Source organism: Patagioenas fasciata, chromosome 3 (assembly GCF_037038585.1).
Source record: "Patagioenas fasciata isolate bPatFas1 chromosome 3, bPatFas1.hap1, whole genome shotgun sequence".
NCBI lineage: Eukaryota > Metazoa > Chordata > Aves > Columbiformes > Columbidae > Patagioenas > Patagioenas fasciata.
The window spans coordinates 64,808,292-64,832,720 of record NC_092522.1 but is presented as its reverse complement, the minus strand read 5'-3'; the positions used below and the strand labels follow the sequence as shown (position 1 = coordinate 64,832,720).

The following is a 24,429-nucleotide window of genomic DNA, read 5'->3' as shown; positions in this document are numbered from 1 at the left end:
AGGTTAAAAATTAGGATAAAAGACAAAAATGAGATGAAGTACAACTTTCATCTACCAAAAGTAGGTCACAGGATAGTGGAGATTAGGAGATACCTCAGGAAACCATCTGGTCCAGCCCCCTGCTCAGATAGGGTCGCCTAGAGGAGCTTGCCCAGAACCATATCCAGATAGCTTTTGAATATTTCCAGGGAGGGTGACTCCACAACCTCCCTGGGCAACCTGTGCCAGTGCTCAGTCACCTTCACATTAAAGTGTTTCCTGCTGTTCAGAAGGGACCTCCTGTGTTTCAGTTTGTGCCCATTCCTTCTTGTCCTCTCAGTGGGCATCACTGAAAACAGCCCAGCTCGGTTTGTTTTTTACCTTCCCTTCAGGTACAGTGATGAGACCCCCCCCCCCCAACCTTTTCTCCAAGGTAAACAGTCCCAGCTTTGTCAGCCTTTCCTCATGGGAAGCTCCAGTCCCTTCATTATTGTAGTGGCCCTTCCTTGGATTCTCTCCAGGAGGTCTGTATCTCTCATACCAAACTAAACACGCTCCTTTATATAGAAAAACATATCATTTTCCTTGTAAGTTGAGTTAAGTCTCATCAGGCTGTACAGTGCTAAAGCACTTGCTGTACTACTATGTGGGAAATTCTTAAAATGTTGTTGTGGGTTATCCCTGGCTGTCAGCTCAGCCCTACCCAACCACTTACTCTCTCCCTCTAAGTGGGGTGGAGGAGAGAATCGGAAGGGTAAATTAGAGAAAACTCATGGTCTAAGACAGAGTTTGATAGGGAAAGCAGAGCTGCATGTGCAAGCACAAGAATATTAGGGATTCATTCACTACTTCCCATGGGCAGGCAGGTTTTCAGCCATCTCCAGGAAAGCTGGGCTCCATCACATGCAATGATTACTTGGAAAGACAAATGCCTTAACTCTGAGTGTCTTGATCACATACCTGATTAGTCTACTTCTGAATGACATAAAATACATCTTGTCAGTGATCAGAAGTGCTACCTCCACAGTGCTTGGGCTCTGTTAGAGCAAGCAGGATGATAGCTGAGTCTTGTGTCCTGCCGGATAGGGTATCTGATAGCACTAGTTTGAGGCCAGGATACCAGACTGAATGGGATTTTTTTGGCATTGTTCTTTGCATTTGCAGGGAGTGTGAGGGTTCCACCCTCTCTCCATTTGTTGAGAGGTTTTGCTGAGAGCATTACTTGGAATGGTTTGTGATCTCTCACATCAGTTGCTGATGTCTGCTTTCTTCTGGACACTGGAGAAGTGGGACGGGGAAAGATGGTACTGGAATGGCAGCTGATTCGAAAGATGTTAATTGTCCTCATATGGTGGCACAGATCTCCTGTTTTTTGCTGTAGTTTTGTATTTTGTATTATTAGATCAATTTGAAATTTGTACATAGAAAACCTAGCCACCATAGTACCAAACACTAATAAGTTTAGGCGTAGTAGTTTACAGCAGAATTGGGCAGGGGCAATTTTGTCTCAACCTGTACTTTGCCATTTTTTTCTCTGCAGAAGCTACTATCTGATGAGAGGTTTGTATCCGTGGAAACAGACTCAGATGAGAAACAGTTGCTTAATCAGATGCTGAATGCTGTCAAAGTGACTCCTTCACTCAACGAAGACCTGCAGGTTGAAGTGATGAAGGTTAGTGTTTCACACACGTCAGTGCTTGCAACAGAGGCTGCATGACCAAATGCTGTGGTTAGCAAACAAATTAGCTGTTGCCTTGGAAATCTTCACCTTAGAATGGTATTTGATTCTCTCCTTCCTGCAGGCAGATGTCAGTTGTTTTCATTTCTACTTGGTTTGTTTTTCTCCGGCTTAAATAAGAGACAGTTATATTAAGAGTCAGTGCACTGGTGGTCCCAGTTTTTGCAGACTGAAACAGAACAATAAATTCACCTCATGAGAGTTCACAGATAAATGACTTGTGGATTTGGAAGTTTGTGTTTGGTATTGAGCTTTAGTGCTCATGGAGTGGGCTGTGCAGGTATGTAATTTTGAATTGTATGCACAGGTGCTTTCTAGCTTGTTAGTTTTATGTTCTCTTTGTAAAATGCTAATAATGGAGCATGATTTATTTAGGCACCCAAATGTCCCTAGACTAGTGCATGAGAGAAATTGCTTTCCATACTCAGTGAAAAAATTCATTTTTAGAAATGCTTTGGCATTCTTCTGTGTGTGTTATGAAGTGCAGCTGCTGGGAGGTCCTGTTTTGGAGGGGAGTTGCTATCAAATTTCTTTGCCCTGTTATTGGGTTGATTGTATGACTTGCCAGTACTGCCATAAAAAAGTGACTTCCAATACCTGTATTATTTGTGTGAAGCAGTACAGTGGTGTGTAGTTCTCAGATGTTTGGATGTAAACTTTGTACTACAGGGTTTGTTGTGCTGTAGCTGATTTTTGGAACAAACCTGGTGGTCCTTTTTGCATGTTTACTATACCTAGCCCCAACTGATACATTTAAGTCTACTTACTTGACTGTCCTTTACTTCTAAGTGCATAGATTAGATATTTTATTTCTTTCTTGCATGTGATATCCTTGTTCTAGTGAATATATATTATCCACTCTGAAACTGCTCTGTACCAGTTCTTTTTGCCCCTGCAGATGACTACGTCAGTGCAATATACACTCTGTGTCAAAACATGCAGAATGGTGGGCCTAGCAGCAGAAAAAAGGGAGGAATATTTGTGTGGACTGTTACACAATTTATGGGAGCAGGCTTCTGCTCACATAGGGGCTGAACTGGTGACACCCAGATCTGCATCCCAAACCCAGCATGCCTCCTTCCTGCCTTTTGTCTCTCTGGTGGGAAAAGGGAAGAGTTAACTAGTACTACTGAACTAGCAAGTGTCTCTTGCTATGCAGTAATGTTTTGCAAGTTGCTTTTTTTACCTTCTTGAGTGCTTCAGATTCACAATTTCTTTGAAAGCCATGACATGTGTCTGTGATGTGTTTTTCCTACACTGGAAAGAATGTGAGCACTGTATTTTACTACAGTTACGAGTGAATATCTTTTCAAGTTGTCTTGATATGTGAGAAGGGAAAAAAAAATCCAAACCACATAAAACTACAGCAAACATGTTCAGTTCCATTTTAAGCGCAAAAGAGAAAGGGGAACATAGTTTTCATTCAACAGAGTGAAATTTTGATGTACAAATCCTTTTCTGGCTAAAAGCAAAGCATGTATGGTAAAAATCAGGCTACTTCTTTATATCCTGAGAACAAAGCAAAACTTCTATTTCAATTTAAGTACTTCAAGAGACCAGAGGATCGAAACATACTGTAATCAGGGCATTTAAAACTCAGAGGCATTAAATCTGAGCCTTGCCTAAAAGTCAAATCAAGTAGAGAGTTTTTTACATTGTAACCTGGAGGTTGCAGATGCCACTGTAACACTCGAAAATGTTGCAGCTAAACAAAGGTCCGTTGGAATGTCTGAAGCCTTCAGGGGTCTTTCAAGTAGCTGATCTCAGCAATGCATTTATACCCCTGGATCTGCTAAAATGTGTCCTCCAGGCAGTGTATGGTTGTACATTAAACTGTGTTACTCCATCCCAAGGAGATTAAATACATCTTTATCCAGTGCAGATATTAGACACTACTAAAGATGAGCAGGTTTGCTTGAAACTGGGTCAGCAGTGATACTGGCTGGCTTCTTTGTGACTTGCTACACAGTTGCACCAGTCTTGCAGGTGTTAAGAATGCAACCATCAAAGAATTCACAAAAGCTTTCAGTTGTGCAAAATAGATGTGAAAATAGAGGTGTGGGAGTACAGACTTCATTGTAAGTTGCTGGAACATAAGCTCCTAAATCACTTAAATGTTGTGGTTTGGGTTTGGTGGGGGTTTTTTGTTTTTAATCCTATCCAAAATTTCTGCTCTTGTTCCCAATAATTGTACACCAGAAATTCACACTTCATGCATTATCGAAAATAAATATTTTGGATATTTATTTTAATGTTTTATTGTCACCCACCTGTATTACAGATGTCAGTGTGAAGGGATTTGATTAGCTCTTTACATTCAGGTTACTGGAAGTTGGAATTGGCAGTGAAAAGAAGGATGCAGGAGAGAGGCATAAGTGCAGTTAGTTGCCATGCTTGATAGGCTTTTAGAATCTGTCAAATATTATTGTGATGGGGCAGCATTAGACAGGAAAGACATAGAGTAACTGAAATGGTTACTGTAAATAAATGGAAAGGAGTGCTAGCTGGACCTCCCCTGGAAGTGAAAACCATGCAGTTGGGGCCACTGCTGTGGAAGTGAAACAGCACTCGCTAATTTATGCCTATATACCAAATCCTCTTTATTTTTGAAGGATGAGTGTCATGGCATGTTCTACAAATTCCCGAATTGGAGGATCACAAAACCAGCAAGCTGACAGTGTCCAGGCTGAGAGGCCAGGGCTGGGGACTGTGCTGGAGGGCATCCTGGGCAGCCAGGGAAGATGAATACTGCTGAAATGCAGCTGCCAAGATGAGCTCAAAGCCTTCATTTCTCACAGTACCTCTCTCCTCTGTGCTAGGTGAGGTACTTCTCATCCTTATTGTGAACTTTAAATCAAAGTGGAATTTTACTTTTTGTAATAAGCAAATATCAAACTAAACTCCAAGTTAGGGACTGCTGCCAGTATCTCCAGTTCTTCTGAATACCAGTTGTGGATTGCATCTTTCTCTTAGATGCTCATATAGAGTGCTTATGCAGGGAAATTCTCCCCTTGAATTTTCAGAGTAGAAGTGATAGTCTGAAGTCCTTGTTTATCTTTTTGCAGGACACCCTTATTGTTACTAAGCACAGAGTAGTTCTTATGTCATCTGCACTTTTGTGCCCAAAGAAGGCAGTGGTCTTTCCAGTGAGAAAGGGGAAAAGACTCTCGTTTCTCTGAGACATGAATGGGCACCCATAACAAACACAGGTGTACTAACTGTGTTTGATATCCTGCATAATGAAGCAAGCTGTCTGGGCTGTATAAATTTTGCATTCAGAATTGCATGTTATTTAACTGCTGAGCCTAGTATTTCTTTAGACTATCTCAATGACTGTGCTCTGTATTCTCTGTACCTCTGACATGTTTTATGACAGAGATTTATTAGTATTTTCACACTGGGGAATTGAGGCTATTGAGATGCTTTAAATCATATTAAGAAATACTGAGAAACCAGGTAGTCCAGGAAGTATAACCAGAGGGAGCGATGTAGCTGACATAAGGCCACTTTAGCATCCACCTTTGCTGTTGCCATGATACTTTGCTATCACACTGAAAATTCCCACTAACATATGTGATATCAGTTTGTCTCTTTACAATGCTTAGCTGACTGTACCAAGGGAATGGAAAATCACACAATCATACGGTGCCTTGTTGTTGATCTTCTTGTGATACGTCAATAGCTTCATTGCAGTTTCAAACAAAAAAATCTCAATATTTTTACTTATGTATTTTCTTTACAATATTCATGTGAGTTGGGAAGGAAGAGATGTTGATTACTATCAAATTCAGTGTTTAATCAGTGAGGCACCAAAGTGGCTCACTGCTCTATGAAGTTGCCAACATATAGAATAAGTGGGGAGGCAGTAATTCAGCACTTACCTTAGAGGAAGATGATCATGCAATATGGCTTGCCCAGAAGTGGGAAGACTTCTGTTGTGTGACATGAGGCTGTATTATAACTGAGTGAAATGCAAGAGTATATCTCATGTTGAGAAGTGGGGACCTTTTGTTGATCTTAGGCACTAGATTGGCAAGCAAATTGATGGTCTGCAGCAGAAAGGGATACTGGACATGTTCTGGATTGAAGATTAATATCAAGGGTTTGGGTTTGGTTGTGGAGTGGGGGGGATCTTATTTTCTCTCCTGGTTTGATGCTTTTAAATTCTGGCTTCAGATGTTTTTGAAATGGCTGAAGCACTTCTGCTTCATTCAATTAGACCTTTGTTTGCAGGAACACATATCTGATAGTGCTTTTGTCAATACTATATGGTCACATCAGCAGTGGAAAAATAAACTGATCCATACCTGACCCTCTAGATTGAGGTCACTTTTAGCTTCAACATTTCTGTGGCTTTTACTTTCCCTCTTTGATTTTTTTTTTTTGGTAGGTTTGTTGTTTTTTTTTTGTTGTTGTTGTTGTTGGTTTTTTTTGTTTTTTTTTTTTTTGTTGTAGTTTTTTATCTGTAACCCTGACTCTAAAATCCAGTTCCTTCAGGAAAGGCTCCTGGAAGAACTGAAACTCAGCTTTGAACATAACTATGGAGTTGAAGCAGTACAAACCAAATATGAAGGAAGTGAGGAGGGTGGAAAGAACAGAGAACAGCAAGGACTATTTTTTTTGTCGTCTCGCTAATGTTATGGTGACTTTAATTTATAAGTTCACAGCTTTCCTAATAATGCAGTACCACTCTCTAACTATGAGAACCTTACTCTCAAATAACAAAAAAAGTAGAGTTTAGTGAATAATTGCAAATTAGCAGATGAGTCCTCACCGAGAAATAAGTTGTCTAGATAAACTGGATACACTGTAATGTAACGGATTCTGTGAGTAAACTGGTTGTTCTTAAAAAGAAAGGCATGATTGATCATTTAGAATTTCCCTTTCTCCTGCCTCCTTTTGTTTTCTTCAGTCACAGATGAAGCTGTGTCATGTAATCCAGTGTATGTCAGTCCAGTCTGTGCCCAGATTTCCCAGCAAATTTACAGCTAGCAAAACAAATTTTCAAGCAAGAATGAGAATAATTATCTTTTATTACGGAAACTCAGTGTTCTGATTTGATGTCTTTTAAAATATTTAGTCTTTATTTCACTGTTCTAATTAATGGTGTTGTGATATGCTGGACAAGTCATAAATATATATTACATTTCTGTCAGTGGAGCTTCCAAGCTTTGTTTCTTACTACCTCAGAGAAGATTTCACAGTATTTATGGCTACTCTACTTGTGGTGTTTCTTGTAATAAACTTGAGGATTTTCTGAAACCAAAGAATATTCTTCCAAAGTGGCTTGTGAGAGAGAAGACTCTTCCAATTGCCATTATTTACATATTTTCCATGGCGAACAGCTATTTCATTTTTTATTCCCAGTGACTCCAGCTTGCATTTGTTGGTGAATGAGGTGTACTTCTTGCCGATGGGCAAAATTTTTATGGTTTTCTTCTGCAGGCTTTCAGTGAGGAGTCAACCAGAAGTCATCTTAATCTATGAATGAGGTTTAATGAACCATTGCTAAATATGCTATGTTAAGGCAATTTTTTTCTTTGTCTCTCCACTGATCCATTAATACAGCATTTAGGATCTCTCCATAATAATACTAGACAGCTCTTTTTGTGATTTCAGTTTTTGTTTTGGATATATTCAGAACTGAAATCTGAATTAGAGTTCTGTGGTAAAACTGAGCTGTGTAAGGATGGGCAAAAAAATGGAGCAAATAGCTCTGCCTCTGAAAAGCTGTCTTTGAGTTGGATATTTGTAATTGTTCTTTTCAAGATTGCTACAATGATGCTTTAAAGATGCAAAGTGATTCTTTGAGTACTAAAAGCCATCTCCTAGTCTTCGTCTTCAGTTTTTTAACAGTCACAGTTGGCCTCTTTTTGGTTGTGCACAAACATGCATTACAGGTTCAAGGAGATAGACCTGATCTAATGCAAATATTGGATTAAGCTGGATTGTACTGGAGCAACCAAGCAAAATTTATTGTTAACTGCTTCAGAAAACTTGGCAGGAACTTTGTTTCTGTTGAACAGGAAGACTAACTTTTTTTCTTTTTCCAAGGTGTGGGATGTTTTATGGGGAACTAGTTAATTTTTTTTTCTTTGGCCCTCTATGACAGAGAACAAATTATATGATATATTTGAAAAATAGTTCTAAACTGGTTGATCCGAAATGTTGATGGAATGCAACTGTAAAATCCCCCCTCTGTGGATGATTATATTCTGCAGCTTTTTCTTGGATACTGATAAATGAGCCGGTCGCTATAATAAACTCTCACAAATATAGAGATCTCGTAATTGTTTTAAGATTGATGTTTATGAAATGTATCTTTCCACATAAAACTTGGTTATACTTAATAAAATATTATTTGCAACTGTTCTGCTTTGTCTTGAACTGTTAAATTAAATGGAGGAGGAAGCTGAACTTGAAACAACTTGATTTAAAGGTATGTGTAAACTATGTTATTCCCTATGATGCCTCTTTGAGGCAAGGCATGTATAATAGTTCTATATAGGAGTAAAAAGAGTGATTTCATTGCCCATTAAAAATAATAATGAATTGGTGCAACAGTAAAAATGGAAATGGAGAAGAGAGACGTTATCAGGATGAGAATCAGCAACCCAATTGCTGATGCTTGCTGTTAATCTACATATTTTAATTACTATATGATTTTGGAATAACAGATCACTTTTTCCCCTCAATATATTTTATGTACTGCGTTATTGCAAACATTTTTCAGCATCACTTGCAATATAAATTGCAATCCAATCTCTTGCTGAGCAAAGAAAGACTATGTTTCAAATAAAGTAAAAAATAAAAGCCATTATTGAACTTTGTGTACTTCAATCCAGAACTGGTTTAAAATTTATATTAATAAGAAAAAATTAATGAAATGCTGAAAAATTCTGGAAAATGTTTCACCTGAATGTGTTCATTAGTTCTTGTGACAGTGGTGCCTGATACAAGCTGTCATAGACAATAACTGATTTTTGTCCAGCCCATAGTTCAGAGATGCTTTGGCAGTCTACACTGTCGAAGGGGCCAGTCTGAAAAGACTTGCACAATATAATGCAGATAAGACTCTTTTCTTCATTCCTGCCCAGGAATCCAGCTAGAGTTCTTAGTGCTTCCTCTGCTTAGCTTTTATATAAGTTAAATTGCTATAATGTAGGCCAACTACAAATCCAGACTCTCTTGGGTTTACTTTTTTTTTCTGATTACTTTTAGAAGTCATTTTATGCATGTGCTTAGTTACAAGGAACCAGGTTAATTCCAATGGATTGAGTGACCTACCTTGTGTGTTTCAAGATGAGCTCAGCCTTTCCCAAATTAATTAGAACTATGGTAAATGCCTACTGCTAATACTTAAGATTGTGATTAAAGAACTTCCCTGGTTCTTAGGTGCCTGGCTGCCATAGCAGAATTCAGAGCCTTGAATTAAATACCTGAGCTTTCTCCTTAATGGGTACAACTGAATGACAGTGGCAGCAGCCTGGATATTGCTGAATGGGTGCTGGATGGGAGTTGCCTTAACCAGTCAGCAGTGAATGCAGTATCTCATAAATCCAGCCTCTTTCCAGGTCTGTGGCTTTTCCTCAGTGCTTGAATTCATGCCCTGAACAACCTCTGTGGATCCAGGCAGCCACGAGGCTTTAAAAATCTGAGCGAAGAGTCAGTCCTGTCTCTTAAAAAGTTTGCAGGAGTAGAAAAGTAGACTTAGTTTCTTGCCTGAAGAAATTCTAATGCAAAAATTTTAGCATTCCCAGGACTTCCTCAGCTCCAAGGTTGTGGAAGTGTTTTTGGACAGAGAACATGCTTGTTCTGTCTTGTTTCTTAATTTTTAAGCCAACGTTCTTTGTAGCGTGGACAAAGTGAAAATATATTATTTAATATTAAAAAGCATGAAAAACTAGTTTTTATTATCTATATGTAAAATGATTGCCTTAAAATATTTTTATAGTATTTTTGTATACTCCTTAAGTAGATCGAGATTTTTATTTTTTTCTTTTTTAGTTTACTTTTATTTTAAAGATGCTTCCTGAAAATTTTCTTCCTTTTGGTTTTTACTGCTTTCCTACTTAAGATTTTTAGGGTCGTAATCGTTATTTTCTCCTCATTTTCTTTACTTTGCCTCGTACATAATGCTACCCACTTCTGTTTTAGGGGAGGTTTCAAGCACTCTGAGCAGACCAAATAGCACTTTATTTCATGACTGATCTACTTGAATCTCCCTTTATTGTGTCATTCTTTGTTAATGAGAAAAGGAGCATTAGAGCTTTAACTTTTTATTTATTTAAGGTTTTAAACTTTATGTTGGTATTTTTCAATTCTTTATTTCTATGTTTTTTCAGTTTTGTTTTGCTCAGTTATAAATCTTTTAATTCATAAAGTAATGCAGTATACCTAAATAGGCTGTAACTTGTCAAGTGGGAAATGCCATCCAAGCAGTGCTAGTCAGCCTTTTTTAAATTTTCCCTGCTTTTAAGTGTTAAATTCTAAAGATAAAAGCCCCTGTCAGAGCTGTTAAGAGAACCTGTTAAATATCTATTAATTTAAGCAATTGCTTTAAATCATTTATTTCCCTTCTATAACTGTACTACGTAAGCAGAAGTTTCACTTGGTTTCATACCATAAATAGTGTTGAGCGGTAGCTCTGTTTTAGCCTGGTGAACTAATGGGCATTGTCTTCTGGGAGCACTCAGCCTGTCACCGCTGATGATGTGTGAGGTTCTTCTATACCAGAAACAGCCCTTCCGTTTGAAGCCCTTGTGCATCCATAATGCTAAGCACAAGTTGCTGCTGTGATAGCAACACATCTTAGGGGTTTACTGATTCATGGGAGACACTGTCTCCTTTCTCTGTGTAATTAAAATCTGCCATTTTGTATGGTGATACATGGTGACACAATGTACGTGAGTTCATTATACACTTGGTTTCTCTTGCCCTTGTTTTCCTTCAAGGCCAAAGCATGCAACACAAGCAGCTTACTAGTTATTCTGCCAAGTGTAAGGATACCTGCTGTTCAAACTGTTTCGCAAAAATACTGAATGTCTGCTTTAAATGTTGAATTACTGAGCATGAGAAAAAGTTGTTCTGCCTTGCTTTCTGGCTGGGTTTTTCCTCCTAGGGGTAGGGAGGGGGGGTGCGAGGGAGAGGAGGATTTGAGAATCATTCAAGCATACATTGCATCCACATTTACTAGCCTGCAATTAAAGCAAGTCAGGATTCCTTTATGAATTCCACAAAGGGATTAGAGGTGGCTGTAAAATTCAGCATTCTGAGGACTAAAGTGGCTACATGCATCCCATCTACAGAAACACAAATGTTCAAAGGATTTTGCCAATGGGACTTTGTGTGTTGGAATAGAAAAAGGAATGCAGTAGCACATAGCTGTGCAGTGAGATGTTGAAGCATCCTCAGGTGATGACAGATTACAGTTGCTTTCAAGTTTTATACCTTTCCCCCTTTTCTCCATCTTGGGGGATACTGCTTGCTTTCTTATGCACCTTGTTTATTTTATGTGACTCCACCATAAGCTCTTCCATGTCAGAATTGCCTTTTACTACAGATGTGTACTAAGCACTTGGGGAGCTTGGCTGACAACACTTAACAGTCTTACAATTTAAAGTTGTTCCCTCTTTAAGAGACCTCTTTTAAACTATGAGTGGACATTTTAGTGTCAGTTTGATTACATTGCAATTCAAATAATGCACATTTTTTGTCAATTGACCATTATATAATCTGAAGCACTTTTCAAGGGGGGGTGGTTGTGGGTTTTTAATTGTTTTCATTTATTGTGAAAACTGTCTGTGCATGCACTCTTATATAAGAGTTGAGACCCTGGGACTCCAGGGAGTAGGAATTGTGTTTCTTGTTCCATGACAGTCAAAGCTTCAATAGTAATTAAAATGAATGCTTTCATTATGGATAAGCAATTTATGGAAATGTGATCTCATCTGGGAATTTGCAAGATAGTTCAAACCAATTAAAAGATCCTGGAGGTTGTATGAGTCTGAATCTATCTCTATAGTCATCTGAGTTTGAGGGTATTTTTTAAAGGAAAAGAGTATGTGTTTTAAAGTTCGTATCAATTAAGATGTAATCACACACAGTGAAAACTGATTTTTAGTGTTGTTTTGTATTACAGGTGTTACTAGGAATTGCTTTGTAATTTTGCTTCTGCTTGCACTACTAGTCCTTGCAAAAACAAAATGTCATTGCACAAAAAAATGTATATTCCTTCTTTAATTTTTTTTTACATACAGACTACTTGAGTTAGTGTCATGGGCAGCTAAACAGCCTATGGGCTATGCTGTCTGGAGACTCAATGCTTTTAGTGGATCTGAATGATTATGATTTTGTTTGGTTTTAATCCCATTTTTCATCCCATGATCTCAAAGAGATGCCTGCTGTCTTACTGTTTGTTTGACATAAATGGGAAGACACAGGAGTTGAGTGTCTGGAACATCGCCAAGACTGTAAATGAGCCCTGCAGTGGAAGTCACAGCTGAGAGCTGTCTTGTGCGGTGGTCAGAGACCATCTTTCGCATCTCACAAATGATTTGTGAGTGAAGACTCTAGCAAGCGGACCAAGCTAAGAATATGCTGGCTGATAACTTCTTATGCTTCTGTGATTTAATTATATCCAATCATTTGCCCTTTCTCTAGCTAGTAGGCTCCCAGATCTCATTTTATTAAAAAGTAGCAGTCAAAACTCAACAGTCTTTTTGCTGAAATTCTCTATTGCTTTATAGCAAGGTTTTGATCATCACTGCTGTGCTTGGTGTCTGACTTTTCTATCATTTACCTGTCACAAGCAGATTGTTGGCACTTGTGTCAAAGGATTAGGCATATATGTGCTAATTTTCACAGTTCAGCTCTATAAAGGTAGGATTTTTTTTCTTAAAAAAAAAGTAAGAGGGAGGGAGAAGAGATTTTGAAGAGCAAGGCCTTATAAGAATGCCTAAACTGATGTGTAGTATATGGCTTCCAGGTTTCGATCTGTGGAAAGCATTGGGTATTAACAAACTGTACAAAGCCGAGATGGTACAAGAGAGCAGAAAATCACATAAAGCAAACAAGGTTTTACAAGTAGGGAAAATCAGGACATGCAGACCACTGAATAAGATTAGTCATGAGCCTGGCTATCTGTCCTGGCTCTTATCACAATAACAAGAGGTTTGTCAGTGGGAGGTGACAGTTGTGCGTCTCTGGGTCTATGAACTGCGTGTTACACCTGTGTTTTACACAGCAGTACATGGAGAGTACAAATCACAGTTTTCCCATAAATACTGAATGTATTTTTTTAGCCAACTGCTGAGTTCTCTCAGAGCAGTTAACAGCTGACAAGGTGAGGCCCAACAGCTGGATGCAAGGCTGGCCAGTAGTTTAGAATTCAGTTAATACCAAATGAAATGGTTCAGTTTTGAAGTTTTAAATTTTGCAGGTAGAGACTGAGCAGCAGGTGAAAATAACAGCTGTTATAACTTATGTACTTATAACTAAATGAGGTTATTGAGGGCTTTTATAACTGACCATTTACTTTGCAGCTATTCAGTAGGATTTGTTCAGTGGATGGGAAAAAAGCCATCACTGTTCATCATCACTGGAACTTGTCCATCTGCCAGTGAGTGCAGCAGACTGCAGGGAAATTTGCGGAGTTCATATCAAGAAATACAAAGTACAGAATTCTTAATTGTTCATAATTAGAAACAGATTTCCTTCTCTGGCAAGTTCAAGTGCTCTAGAGCTTGCATATCTCATAATACTGATGTAGGCTATCTAACACTTTTAAGATGAGAAAATCCATTTTGCCAATTTCACAGAAAAAAAGGATACTATAAAGAAACTTAACTCAGAAACTCTCCTCAGCCTCCTGGACACACATTCTTTTACGGAGCCCAAGATACAGTCCACTTTCTGGGCTGCAAGTACGCATTACTGGGTCATGTTGAGCTTCTCATCAACCAACACCTCCAAGTCCTTCTCCTTAGGGCTGCTCTCAATACATTCTCCACCCAGCCTGTATTTGTGCTTGGGATTAGCCTGACCCATGTGCAGGACCTTGCACTTGGCCTTGCTGAACTTCATAAAGTTCACACAGTCTTACCACTCAAGCCTGTCAAGGTCCCTCTGGATGGCATCCCTTCCCTCCAGCATGTCAACCGCACCACACAGCTTGATGTTGTTGGCAAACTTGCTGATGGTGCTCTCAGTCCCACTGTTCATGTCACCAATGAAGATGTTAAGCGGTGTGGTCCCAGTACCCACCTCTGAGGAATGCCGCTCCTCACTGATCTCCATTTGGACATCGAGCCATTAACTGCAACTCTGTGTGCAACCATCCAGCCAATTCCTTATCCACCGAGTGGTCCATCCATCTAATCCAGTTTAGAGACATGGTGTCATGCAGGACAGTGCCAAATGCTTTGCACAAGTCCAGGTAGATGACATCAGTTGCTCTTCCCTTATCCACCAGTGCTGTATCCACTTCATAGAAGACCACCCAATGTGTCAGGCATGATGTGCCCTTAGCAAAGCCATGTTGGCTGTCACAGATTGCCTCGTTATTTTCTGTGTGCCTTAGCATAGTTTCCAGAAGGATCTGCACCATGATCTTGCTGGGCACAGAGGTGAGATTGACTGGTCTGTAGTTCCCCGGGTTCTTCCTTTATTCTCTTTTGCACAGTGGAAACTGCATGAAACAATAAAAGGTAAAAAAAAATGACACATTACAGGGACCTACGGGTAATAATCTTCCTCAGCGTATGTCTCTTTGGCACCTTTTTTTCTGTTTGTTTAATTTGCAAGCTCTCATCAGAAACACTGTGGCAAAGTTTGTTTGTTTTGCATTCTGGGCTAAGGAGATTACACCAGGGTGTCCTGCATTGGTAGCTGTTAAGGAACCTACCCATAAAATAAAAACATAGTACCACTGAGAAATATGTAATAAATAAGAGAAATGGTTAATAGCCAGTAATGCTAACTTATCTAATGCACCAATTTTCCTTGCAAAGCAGAGAACAGTAGTTCTTAGGGGCTGAGAAGATGTACGGACCAATACATTAGTGTTAATGTGACCAATATTTGCTGGCACACTCTTCCCAAGAAGCTCATGCTGTTTCTGACCAAGCAAAGCATAAATTCTGGCAATGGGGGCATTTTATGCTTTGAAGGAGAGGACAGCAGCTCAGACTCTCTCAATCTTCTGTGGGTCAGAAAGGACTGGAAAGGAAGATAAGGATGGAGGATATTTCCAGGCACTAAAGGCATCACACGACAGCACCTCTCATCACATTGCCCTGCTCCCCACACTACCCTGGTAGATCACATAAAATTCCCACTCCCCTTCTCTTCAAAGTAAGGTGTTGGATGGGGCTTTTAGTTCCTGTTGCTCATGCTGAGCTCAAGACAGGACAAGCATTCTCTCATGAGCTGGGGGCTATGAATTATTTTTTAGCTGCTCATTATCAAGTGACTATAATGCGCTTATGGGAAATATCCTAGACTGGGAAATCCTCATCTCAAGTAGTAATTTATGGCTTGTTTCACATAATACATATGTATCTGTGTCATCTAAGTAATAACTCGTATTGTGTGCACTTTTCTTTCATCCTCCTCCTTTGTTATACTAATAGAAATGAATTGAAAGACTGACTATGAATCATGCAAAGCTTGTGGATAAAATATGAATGGATTCTGGCTACCGAGCCCAAGGCCAGTGTTGGATCACTGGATTGCCTTTGCTTCTGTGGTCAAATGTAGGAGACAGCAATAACTAATCCATTGCGCTGTACCCCTGGGACAGAAATTGCAACTTTTCAGGAAGAAGTAACTTGATTGTGCCATCTCCTTTATCCCTCACATGGTGTTAAGAAGCTTCTGATGTATGCTCAAAAAATGGAAGGAGCATGGGTGGGAAAGGGAGGCAATAACAGATGAAACTTTTTTTTTCTTTTCTCGTTCTCTTTTGATTCAAGGTTTTGCTCTGTATAACATATACCTCCACATTTGAGCTGAATGGGAGTTCAGTATTGAAGATTGCTGAGGTAAGTGCCTCTGTCATACCAGTGCTTGTGTCACTTGATGTTCTCCTGCTACCTAGAGTATGTCTTCCACACATACTCTGAAACTGAACCAATCCAAATCACAACTACCATCTTAAGGACTGGTATTACTTTATGTCCAGTGTGAAGAAATAACTGCAAGTTGGGCAGGGCTGATGGGCTTGCATGGGAAGGCACTTTTGGAAACTGACTGACAATTATATATTACAACATTGCACATTTACTACTCCTCATATTTACTTTGCTGTGTGCAATAGAAAAATTTCTTTGAGTTCTTTATAAGTCTAAAGTCTGAAACTAATGAAGTTTCCTTAAGAGAGAGGCATAGGCCATAATGTGCCTTCTCTGGTGCAACTTGAGGCCATTTCCTCTTGTTCTATCTCTTGCTACTTGGGAGAAGAGACCAACACCCTCCATGCTACAACCTCCTTTCAGGTAGTTGTAGAGAGTGATAAGGTCTCCCTTCAGCTAAACAGCCCCTGTTCCCTCAATTGCTCCTCATCAGACGCATGCTGCAGACCCTTCACCATCCTTGTAGCCTTTCTCTGCACTCTCTCCAGCACCTCAATGTCTTTCCTATAATGAGGGGCCCAAAACCGAACACAGTATTTGACGCAGGGCCTCACCAGTGCCGAGTACAGTGGCACAATCACTTCTCTAGTCCTGCTGGCCACACTATTTCTGATACAAGCCAGGATGCTGTTGGCCTTTTTGGCCACTTGGGCACACCAATGGCTCATATTCAGCCAGCTGTCAATCAACACCCTCAGATTCCTCTCTGCCAGGCAGCTTTCCAGCCACTTTTCCCTGAGCCTGTAGCGCTGCCTGGGGTTGTTGTGACCCAAATGCAGGACCCGGCACTTGGTCTTGTTAAACCTCATACAATTGGTCTTGGCCCATCAATCCAGGTGGTCCAGATCCCTCTGTAGAGCCTTCCTATCCTTATGCAGATCAACATTCCCACCCAAATTGGTGTGTCGGCGGGCTTACTGAGGGTGCACTCAATCCCCTCATCCAGATCATTGATAAAGAGATTAAACAGAACTGGCCCCAATACTGAGCTCTGGGGAGCAACGCTTGTGACCGACTGCCAACTGGATTTGTCTCCGATCACCACAACTCTTCGGGCCTGGCCAGCCAGCCAGTTTTTTACCCAGTAAAGCGTATGCCCATCCAAGCCAGTTTCTCCAGGAGAATGCTGTGCGAAACAGTGTCAAAAGCTTTGCTAAAGTCTAGGTAGACATCTACAGTCTTTCACTCATCCACTAAGCGGGTCACCTTGTAATAGAAGGAGATCAGGTTAGGCAAGCAGGACCTGCCTTTCATAAAACTCTGCTGACTGGGCCTGATTGCCTGGTTGTCCTGGTTTCCCTTGCTGGGAAGAGTATTTAATGGCTCTAAAGCCTTCTGATTTCAGTCTTTAAGAGCGCTGCCTAGGACTCGTGGAAAACGAGCAGTCATGTTGTGTGTGCTATAAGCTGTATGAGAAATCATTTTCTGTTCTCCCAGTAAATTTTGGTAGGAATAGGCCTATTATTCATTTAAAGCATCCTGAATAATGGCAGTTTTCTTTCGTAGTCTGGGGTTAAACTCTACTGTTCTTGGTAGTTGCACTTCACTGTTATTCCCAAAAGGCTACGCTGGCTCTTAAAAACCTTTGCTAGTATAGTGGTACAAGTTAGCACAATCATAGTTTGGCCTTTTTCTTTTAAAGTGAACAGTGGCTCTGAAAGCAAACAAAAATTTAATTTCCTTCAGGAAACTGGAACAAGCGATAATATAGGGCATGTGTGTTTCTATTTGGAGTGTTCAGACATACAACTATCTTCCTCATGCTCCCTGAGAAACCATCACTTCAGTGAATACCTAGGTCTTTTTAATTAGCAAGTCCCACTGGGCATGTACATGCTTCCTCAGGTTTCTCCTGGCCAGGTTTTAGGTAAGGCAAAGACTTAACAGCTGGACTCGATGTGCCTTTGTATCTGAATTTTGCACTGTATAATCAGTAGGAAACATAAAGTTATTTCTGAGTTCAGTGTTTCCTTACCCTTAGCATTTATTTTTCTGATGTGCTCTAATGGAAAGGTGGCAAAGAGGAGCTCTCTGCTCCAGTGCCCCTGCTATTTGACATTTCTTTCCGAGTCAGTCCCTTAGTTTTCCTAGCCTGCCCCCTATAGCGAAGTGGAGCTACTGCAGAATTGTAAAGGTGCTGCCTGTGTTACTGGTAGAACTTTCTGAGGACCCTTACAAACAAAGCTATGGTCTGGCTGTTTTGTGCTACCTGATTGTTCTAAATTCATGTGTACAAAATAATGGCACCCAAATCTTTCTGAATATTATCAGCTTCAAATTAAGGAAGCATCCAACACAAAGAGTGCTATATTTTGTGGGTTAAGTATTAGTAGTATTGAAGACAAACTAAACCTTGCTCTGTGCACCTTCCCATGCTTGCCTAGACCTACACAAGAAAGTTTAGTTCATGCTGTTGCTTGGTTTTGTGTGTGTATTTGTTACTCTCATCTACCTTATGGAGGTTTGTTTTGTTCGACTCTGTTGTGTTTATTGGCTAACCCTTCTGTGTTTTGCTCGTAGTTGTGTTTTGCATGCCATAGAGCTGGAAGTCCCCGAATGCATGAAATGATCAAAATGTCCATTGCACAACTCCTTGGGGCCCTGAGCTCTCGCATTTTTACTGGTGGTGCTTCATCAATGGCTTTTCACAAGGTACCTTGCCCAGCCATTTTAGAACACAGGCCTTCTGTAAGACTGAAGCTCAGGTGGCTGGTACTGTTTCTTATTAGCTGGCATGGGGAGGGGAGAGAAGATGGAGATACCAACCATGCTCTTTCCAGAAAGTCAGCCTACCTCTAAAAATGGTATTTATGTATACTCCTCATGCGTATCATTTATACTATATTTTTTCACAGTTTATTCACTGTTCTTCTCACTAGCTATAGATCTGAATGATGGCAGAATTAAAAAAAAAAAAAAAGACTGAGAAGTATATGAACAGTCATTGTTTTTCTTTTTTACAGTCAATGACAAAGCTCAGTGTAGGCCAAAGGACCAAAACTAATTCTTCAGATTACAGTCTGAGAATATTGTACAGTATGTACAATCTGTACAATACAGATTGTATTGTACAGTTCTGTTGCAAACGCACTCAGCTCCATCAAGACTGTTACCCACTTAGTAGCTCCTGTGCAGTAGTTACAGTGGTTACTACAGTTATAGCAGCTCTTGCAGAGATCGACACCTCCCACTGAAAATCTGATCAAGGATAGAAACTGCGTTTTTTGGTGTGCTGTCCCCAGCATCCTAGCTGCATTACACTTTGGCAACTACTTGGATAACATGATCTGGGGGCAAGAGTCAAGCGCAACTCTGGTCATAGCACAGCTGGGCATGGAGGTGGGAACTGGATGATCCATCAGTTGCCTTGGCTCCTCTGGGATCTCAGATCTGAGGAGCCCTCAGATTGATTGCCAGTTATTGAAAGGCAATAATCTGTGTTATTTATGGTAAAATGCTATTGTATTTTCTGTATTAGGAAAGGTCTTCAGAGGCTTTCAGATGTGGTGCTGTTTGTGATAATTGTAGAAAAAGTATCAAATACCTATACAACAGAAGCAGCGACTTTAAAGAACTGGAGAGTGTTCACATTGCAGATACTGACTTGCAGAGTCATAGTTAAAAATAAGAATCCAGAAATGAACAATCAAAGCTGCATTTAGGGAATTATCTACGGAGCAACAGAAGTGCCAGAAATCACCTGGGTTTGACAGAAGGGGAAGACTGCCAATTTTGCCTCACCATTACTGCAGCTGTGATCCTGATGAATTAAGTGCTGCTTCTAAATGCTACTTACTCGGTTTTCCATATTGCTGAAAACTTCTAATGTGCTAATAAAGCAATATGAAATAGTAAAGAAACAGTAAACAAGGCTGACTCTCTGTATGCAAGAGACCTTGGTATCCTCCTAAAATGCGTTACTGGTAAGTGACAGTTCATATCTATGTATTGCTATCTTGTTTCCTCATCAGGTTTGCATTGAGACATATGTATCTAGCTATCACCAGCGGAGCATTAATACCGCTGTGCGGGCAACCCTCAGCCAAATGTTGAGTGACTTGACTTTACAGTTACGACAAAAGCAAGAAAATATGGTGAGCCTTCTGGCATCAACAAATGGTTCCATGTCCATGGCTGCCTACTTTTTGTTTCTCTGAATGCGGTGTATTGTGCTGGCTTGTTGTGCCTTATGGCTTTTATTTGACACTTCCACAATTAATCGTGTTTAGAAGCTTTTTTGGGCTCTGACTCTGTGCCTGCCTCAGAGCCATGTATCGGAAATGCAGCTCTCACATTGTCAGCTCTACTTGGCTGTTCATTATTTTTCTCCTTCCATTAAACAAAAGAGGCTTTGTTCTGCTGTCAGGCTGCCTTGGTCTTTTCCTTTTCCGTTCTTTATTTTGTTTGCTTGTTTTCCTAAGATTCATTGAAATTCTTTTCCCAAAGGTTTTTTGCATGACAAAAATTTACATAAACAAAACGAATTCTCAACTAAGAAAGTGTAATTGAGGTTTTCTTCTACTTTTTTTGGAGAAGGTCATTTAAGATCATGAGATTCTTTGCTTGATTTTTAGCAAAAAAGTAAATTCTGTTTATTGAATTATTAAAATCCATTATAGCTGTTTAGATGAAATCCCAGCACATCATCAGCAAAACTGTAAATGTTCTGGGGAAATGTGAAATTACATTGCCTTCTTACGTTCATTTGTGCTCCTTTGTTTATTATCATATTATCAAAAAAGTAGTCTTTGTAAAAGTCGGTTTCTGTTTTTTTAGGAAATTTTGAGGACTTTAGTTTTACAGATTATTTTCCTTGCATCTGTTTTGGGTTAAGACGATCACCTCTATTTTGGATTATTAGACTAGATTACTTTCATCCTAATGAGCAACTGCAGGACAAAATTAATCGGTTTACTTAAACTTATTTCTGTCTGTGCTAAGTAAGTTTATTTACAAGCCAAAACATTTAAAGAAAAAAAAAAGTTTTGAAATTTCATTTTGGGTCTGAAATCTGATTTTTTTTTAGTTCAATTCTTAGCTGAGGGGTAGGAGAAAGCATATGAGAGCTGCATTTGATTCCTGGAAGTTTGTTGTTGACACTAGAGAGAAGAATTTGGCTTGACCCCTTTGTGCACAGATAGGAATAATCCTATACCACAACTGAACCAAATCATGCAAGAGGTCTTTTCCATTTCCTGGCTGCCATTAATTGTATTGGCACTGTAACATTAACGATGACAATGTGATAAAATCTCTAACACCCAAATGATTTTGGTTTTTTAGTACTTTGTGAAATCTAGACTATGGTTTCCTCTGTTATTTGCAGTGCGACTTACATGTCTAGTTATTGCTGAGTTCTTTTAGGTGTAGAAAATCCCTTAGGGACTTAAAAATCCTAATTCGGTTCAATGAGGTGTGAGTTCTTTTAAGTCTACAAGACTGTTAAAACAGATCTTAAGGGAATTTTGAAAACGTTTTGCAAAGGCTTCACCTAAAAAAAAAACAAAAAAAAAAAAAAACCAAAAAAAACCAAAAAACAACAACAAAAAAACCAATCAAAAAACCCAAAACAGAGGACATGGATTTGTTAAGAAAGCTCTGCTGTTCAAGTATTACTTCTACAGTGGTTTTCCACCCCTTTGCACCAATTGCACCATCTTTGTCTTTTCTCAACAGACAATTGAAAACCATGACACCTTGCAGAAATTCAAGAGTCAAGGTATTTGTAACACTTTTTTAAATACTCCTTCAAATTCAGCTTTTTTACTCTTCACTTTCCTTTCATCAGCACAGTACTGTTTGATGTCACAGGAATTGCATATTCAGGACTTCTTACATCCTCCATAGCTTGATGTTCTCTGTGTTACCTATGGTAAGAACTGAGACAGCCCTGTTAGCTCCTGACATTTTCAGTCATGTCTTAATTTGAGATGTAGTAACGGTGTTGCACTCAACATAGTAATAAATGTGTGTTTTGAGGTGCTAACTTCTGTAATGAAGGAGTTTCAGTGCTCTGGAGAAAGCTTTAGTAAGTGGCTTTCTTTCTTAAATTGAAACAGATTCTTGGAGGAGGATGTAGAATCAGGAAATGATTGTGTTACTGTATTTCAGGCCAGAGACATGGTTTATGTAATGGCAGCTTTTGAAAGCGCATCACTAGCAAAAATGTGTTCGTGCTTGCCAAATTATTGTATTACAAGAGAATATTTTCTACTCCCATCCTGGCCTAACTTCCAAGATCTTCCCTGGTAGGTAAAAATAATCTCTGCTTTTGACCTTCTCACTGGATTTCTGCAGGAGAACTTGTGTGGATGAAGGATAAAATCTTTGAAGTGCACAAGCGTCCTCTTTTAAGATCAGAACCTGATCAGACATCAGAAGCTGAATAGTGGAGACAAAATGCAGGGAGAGATACAGAAATTTTAGCTGCCTTGTAGAAGTACTGGAGCCAGTTCTCTTTTATTTATTTGTATACTTATTATCTGAATTGAATTTCACCTAAACTTCTATAAATGCATGTAAGCAGTTAATGCTTCCTCCGGATTTAATCCTACTGCTTTTTCGTTGTGTGGAGATCACTTTCTGATCTAGGACTTGGCCTGCTGCATCTTCTCTATGAGTTTTGGCAGCCCTGTTCATTGTTTAGAAGGTCTGACCATCTCTGAAAGTCCATAAAGTAAACTGAGGTTGTAATCCAGCTGCACATACGTAATGCCTCTGATCTCTGTCCTTTTTGGAGGTGCTTCAACTGAGTCTCTTTGTGATGATGTTGTATCTGTCCTCACTGTGCTCTGTGAGAAGCTCCAGGCTGTCATAAAGTGAGTTACTTCAGTTTATAATTTGAATGTATTACCTGGAGATTGATAGTTTCACTGATACATGTGATTGTACTGTTGTAGTTCTGGGATTATGGAGCAAAACTGTGCTGAAATGAAGTGTTTATTAGAGGAAATATTGTTCTTGATGCATTCATTTAATCTCTATTTGAGATGAGAAGCTAATTTGCCTTCTTTGTGCACCATTGAGCTTTAAAGAGCTTCCAGTAAATCTAATCTATAAGTAACTTCCATACAGCAGCAAAATACTTGTCAAAGGATAAGTTTTCTGGTTTGAAAGCAACCGCTGTAGAAAGAACAATTACACTAGACATGGAAAAGCCCAGAGGAAACAATATGCAAAATGAATTAATATGTCCTTAGAAAGGCAGCATTTATCCAACTCAAATAATTCACATTACCAAACATTCCTTAAATTTAGGAATATCATACACTCTACCTACTTGGAAATGCATGAGCCTAACTTTTAAAATGCAGATATTATGGGCAGTAATAGAGTGTTACTCTATTCTATACACCGCATTAAAATACTGGAGTCTCTTGTTGGCCAGTACTGTAAGATTAAATGCTTACTCATGAGTTAAAAATTACTTGCTGTGGCATTCCAGCATAGCTCAACTAATGGTCTGTTAAGAAATGAGCCAAAAAAAAGCCTTAGGTCTTGAAGAGGTAACAAAACAAGCAAAAGCTCTGCAAACACAGCAATTATTTAAAAAACAGAAATATAGCAAGCCAGAAATAATTAGAAACCTCTAAGTGAAAAACAAGCTCTCACCTTACAACATTATTTCTGTATCAGTGAAATAACATTTAAATTGCTGCTCCTGCCAGTTGCAAATCACCTGAGTTGTAGTGGAAAACCAATCTGAAACTATTTTAAATGTAGCGTAATGTCTCTTTGGTTGGATCGCATGTCTGTGAAAGTAGCCTGTGATGAACTTGGGGAAATGGGAGATACACAAAACAAGCATGTGTTGGTGTTTTCCTTTTTCTACCACTTTGAGAAAAACTATGACTTAGGAACTACCAGAGCCATAGACAGCACAGACGTCTTTGTGTGCAGTTTTCCTATAAAATGCCCTCCCATGACTATCTCTAATTACAGCAAGATTTGAAAGGGAAGAGTGCCTCACTTAGCATTATTTGATCAGTGTTAGCATTTGGGGGAAAAAAAAAGCTTGGTTCTGAATCTTCTAAAGGAATATTTATTTTCTTTTAGTTGTGTGCATAGATGCAGGACAGTAAGAAGAGATCTTCAAAAGTGTGCGTCTAACAATATCAAGTGGCAAAACCAGTTTAAAGATTAATTATTTGTATCCAATCTTGCCTACATGTAAAGCTATAAACAGCTATCATCTGATAAGCATTGTGAACCAAATGTTAATGACTTTGAATTACTGGATATGAAATATCAAAACTAAACTACCTAAAGAGATCTCTCAAAAATCACTGAAAGTCTTTTAAAAATTATCTGCTATCCCAGCTCCCCATAAAACTGTACTAAATTAGGACAGATTGAGTCATGCTGTAAACAAAGTATAGTAAGAAATTCAAAAGACTTAAAAATACTCACTGAGCCATAATTTACTTCATGCTTGTAATTAGGTACCCAGACTGTTAGAATCTCTAACTATGAGCAAAGCATTGTAAAGGATTCTGATTGAATCCGAGGAAGATAAATTTAATTAGGGTGGCTTTTTGAAGAACTAACTCCATGAATGAAAAGCCTTTATTTTTTTCAAGG

The 24,429-nt window shown here is 39.2% G+C and overlaps 1 protein-coding gene across 6 annotated transcripts in view; it reads left to right on the top strand.

Annotated features, from left to right (window-relative positions):
- ARFGEF3 (ARFGEF family member 3) overlaps positions 1-24,429 on the top strand; it is a 90,076-nt gene that overhangs the window by 19,736 nt on the left and 45,911 nt on the right. For 2 of the 6 annotated variants that reach the window (XM_071806492.1, XM_065833641.2), the window contains exons 4-9: positions 1,520-1,651; positions 15,691-15,759; positions 18,370-18,501; positions 19,821-19,943; positions 21,526-21,568; positions 22,589-22,667. In XM_071806492.1, the coding sequence (XP_071662593.1) occupies positions 1,520-1,651; positions 15,691-15,759; positions 18,370-18,501; positions 19,821-19,943; positions 21,526-21,568; positions 22,589-22,667 (578 nt within the window). The remainder of the gene's footprint in view (positions 1-1,519; positions 1,652-15,690; positions 15,760-18,369; positions 18,502-19,820; positions 19,944-21,525; positions 21,569-22,588; positions 22,668-24,429) is intronic. The other 4 variants (XM_065833642.2, XM_071806494.1, XM_071806493.1 and 1 more) reach the window with 3 other exon arrangements.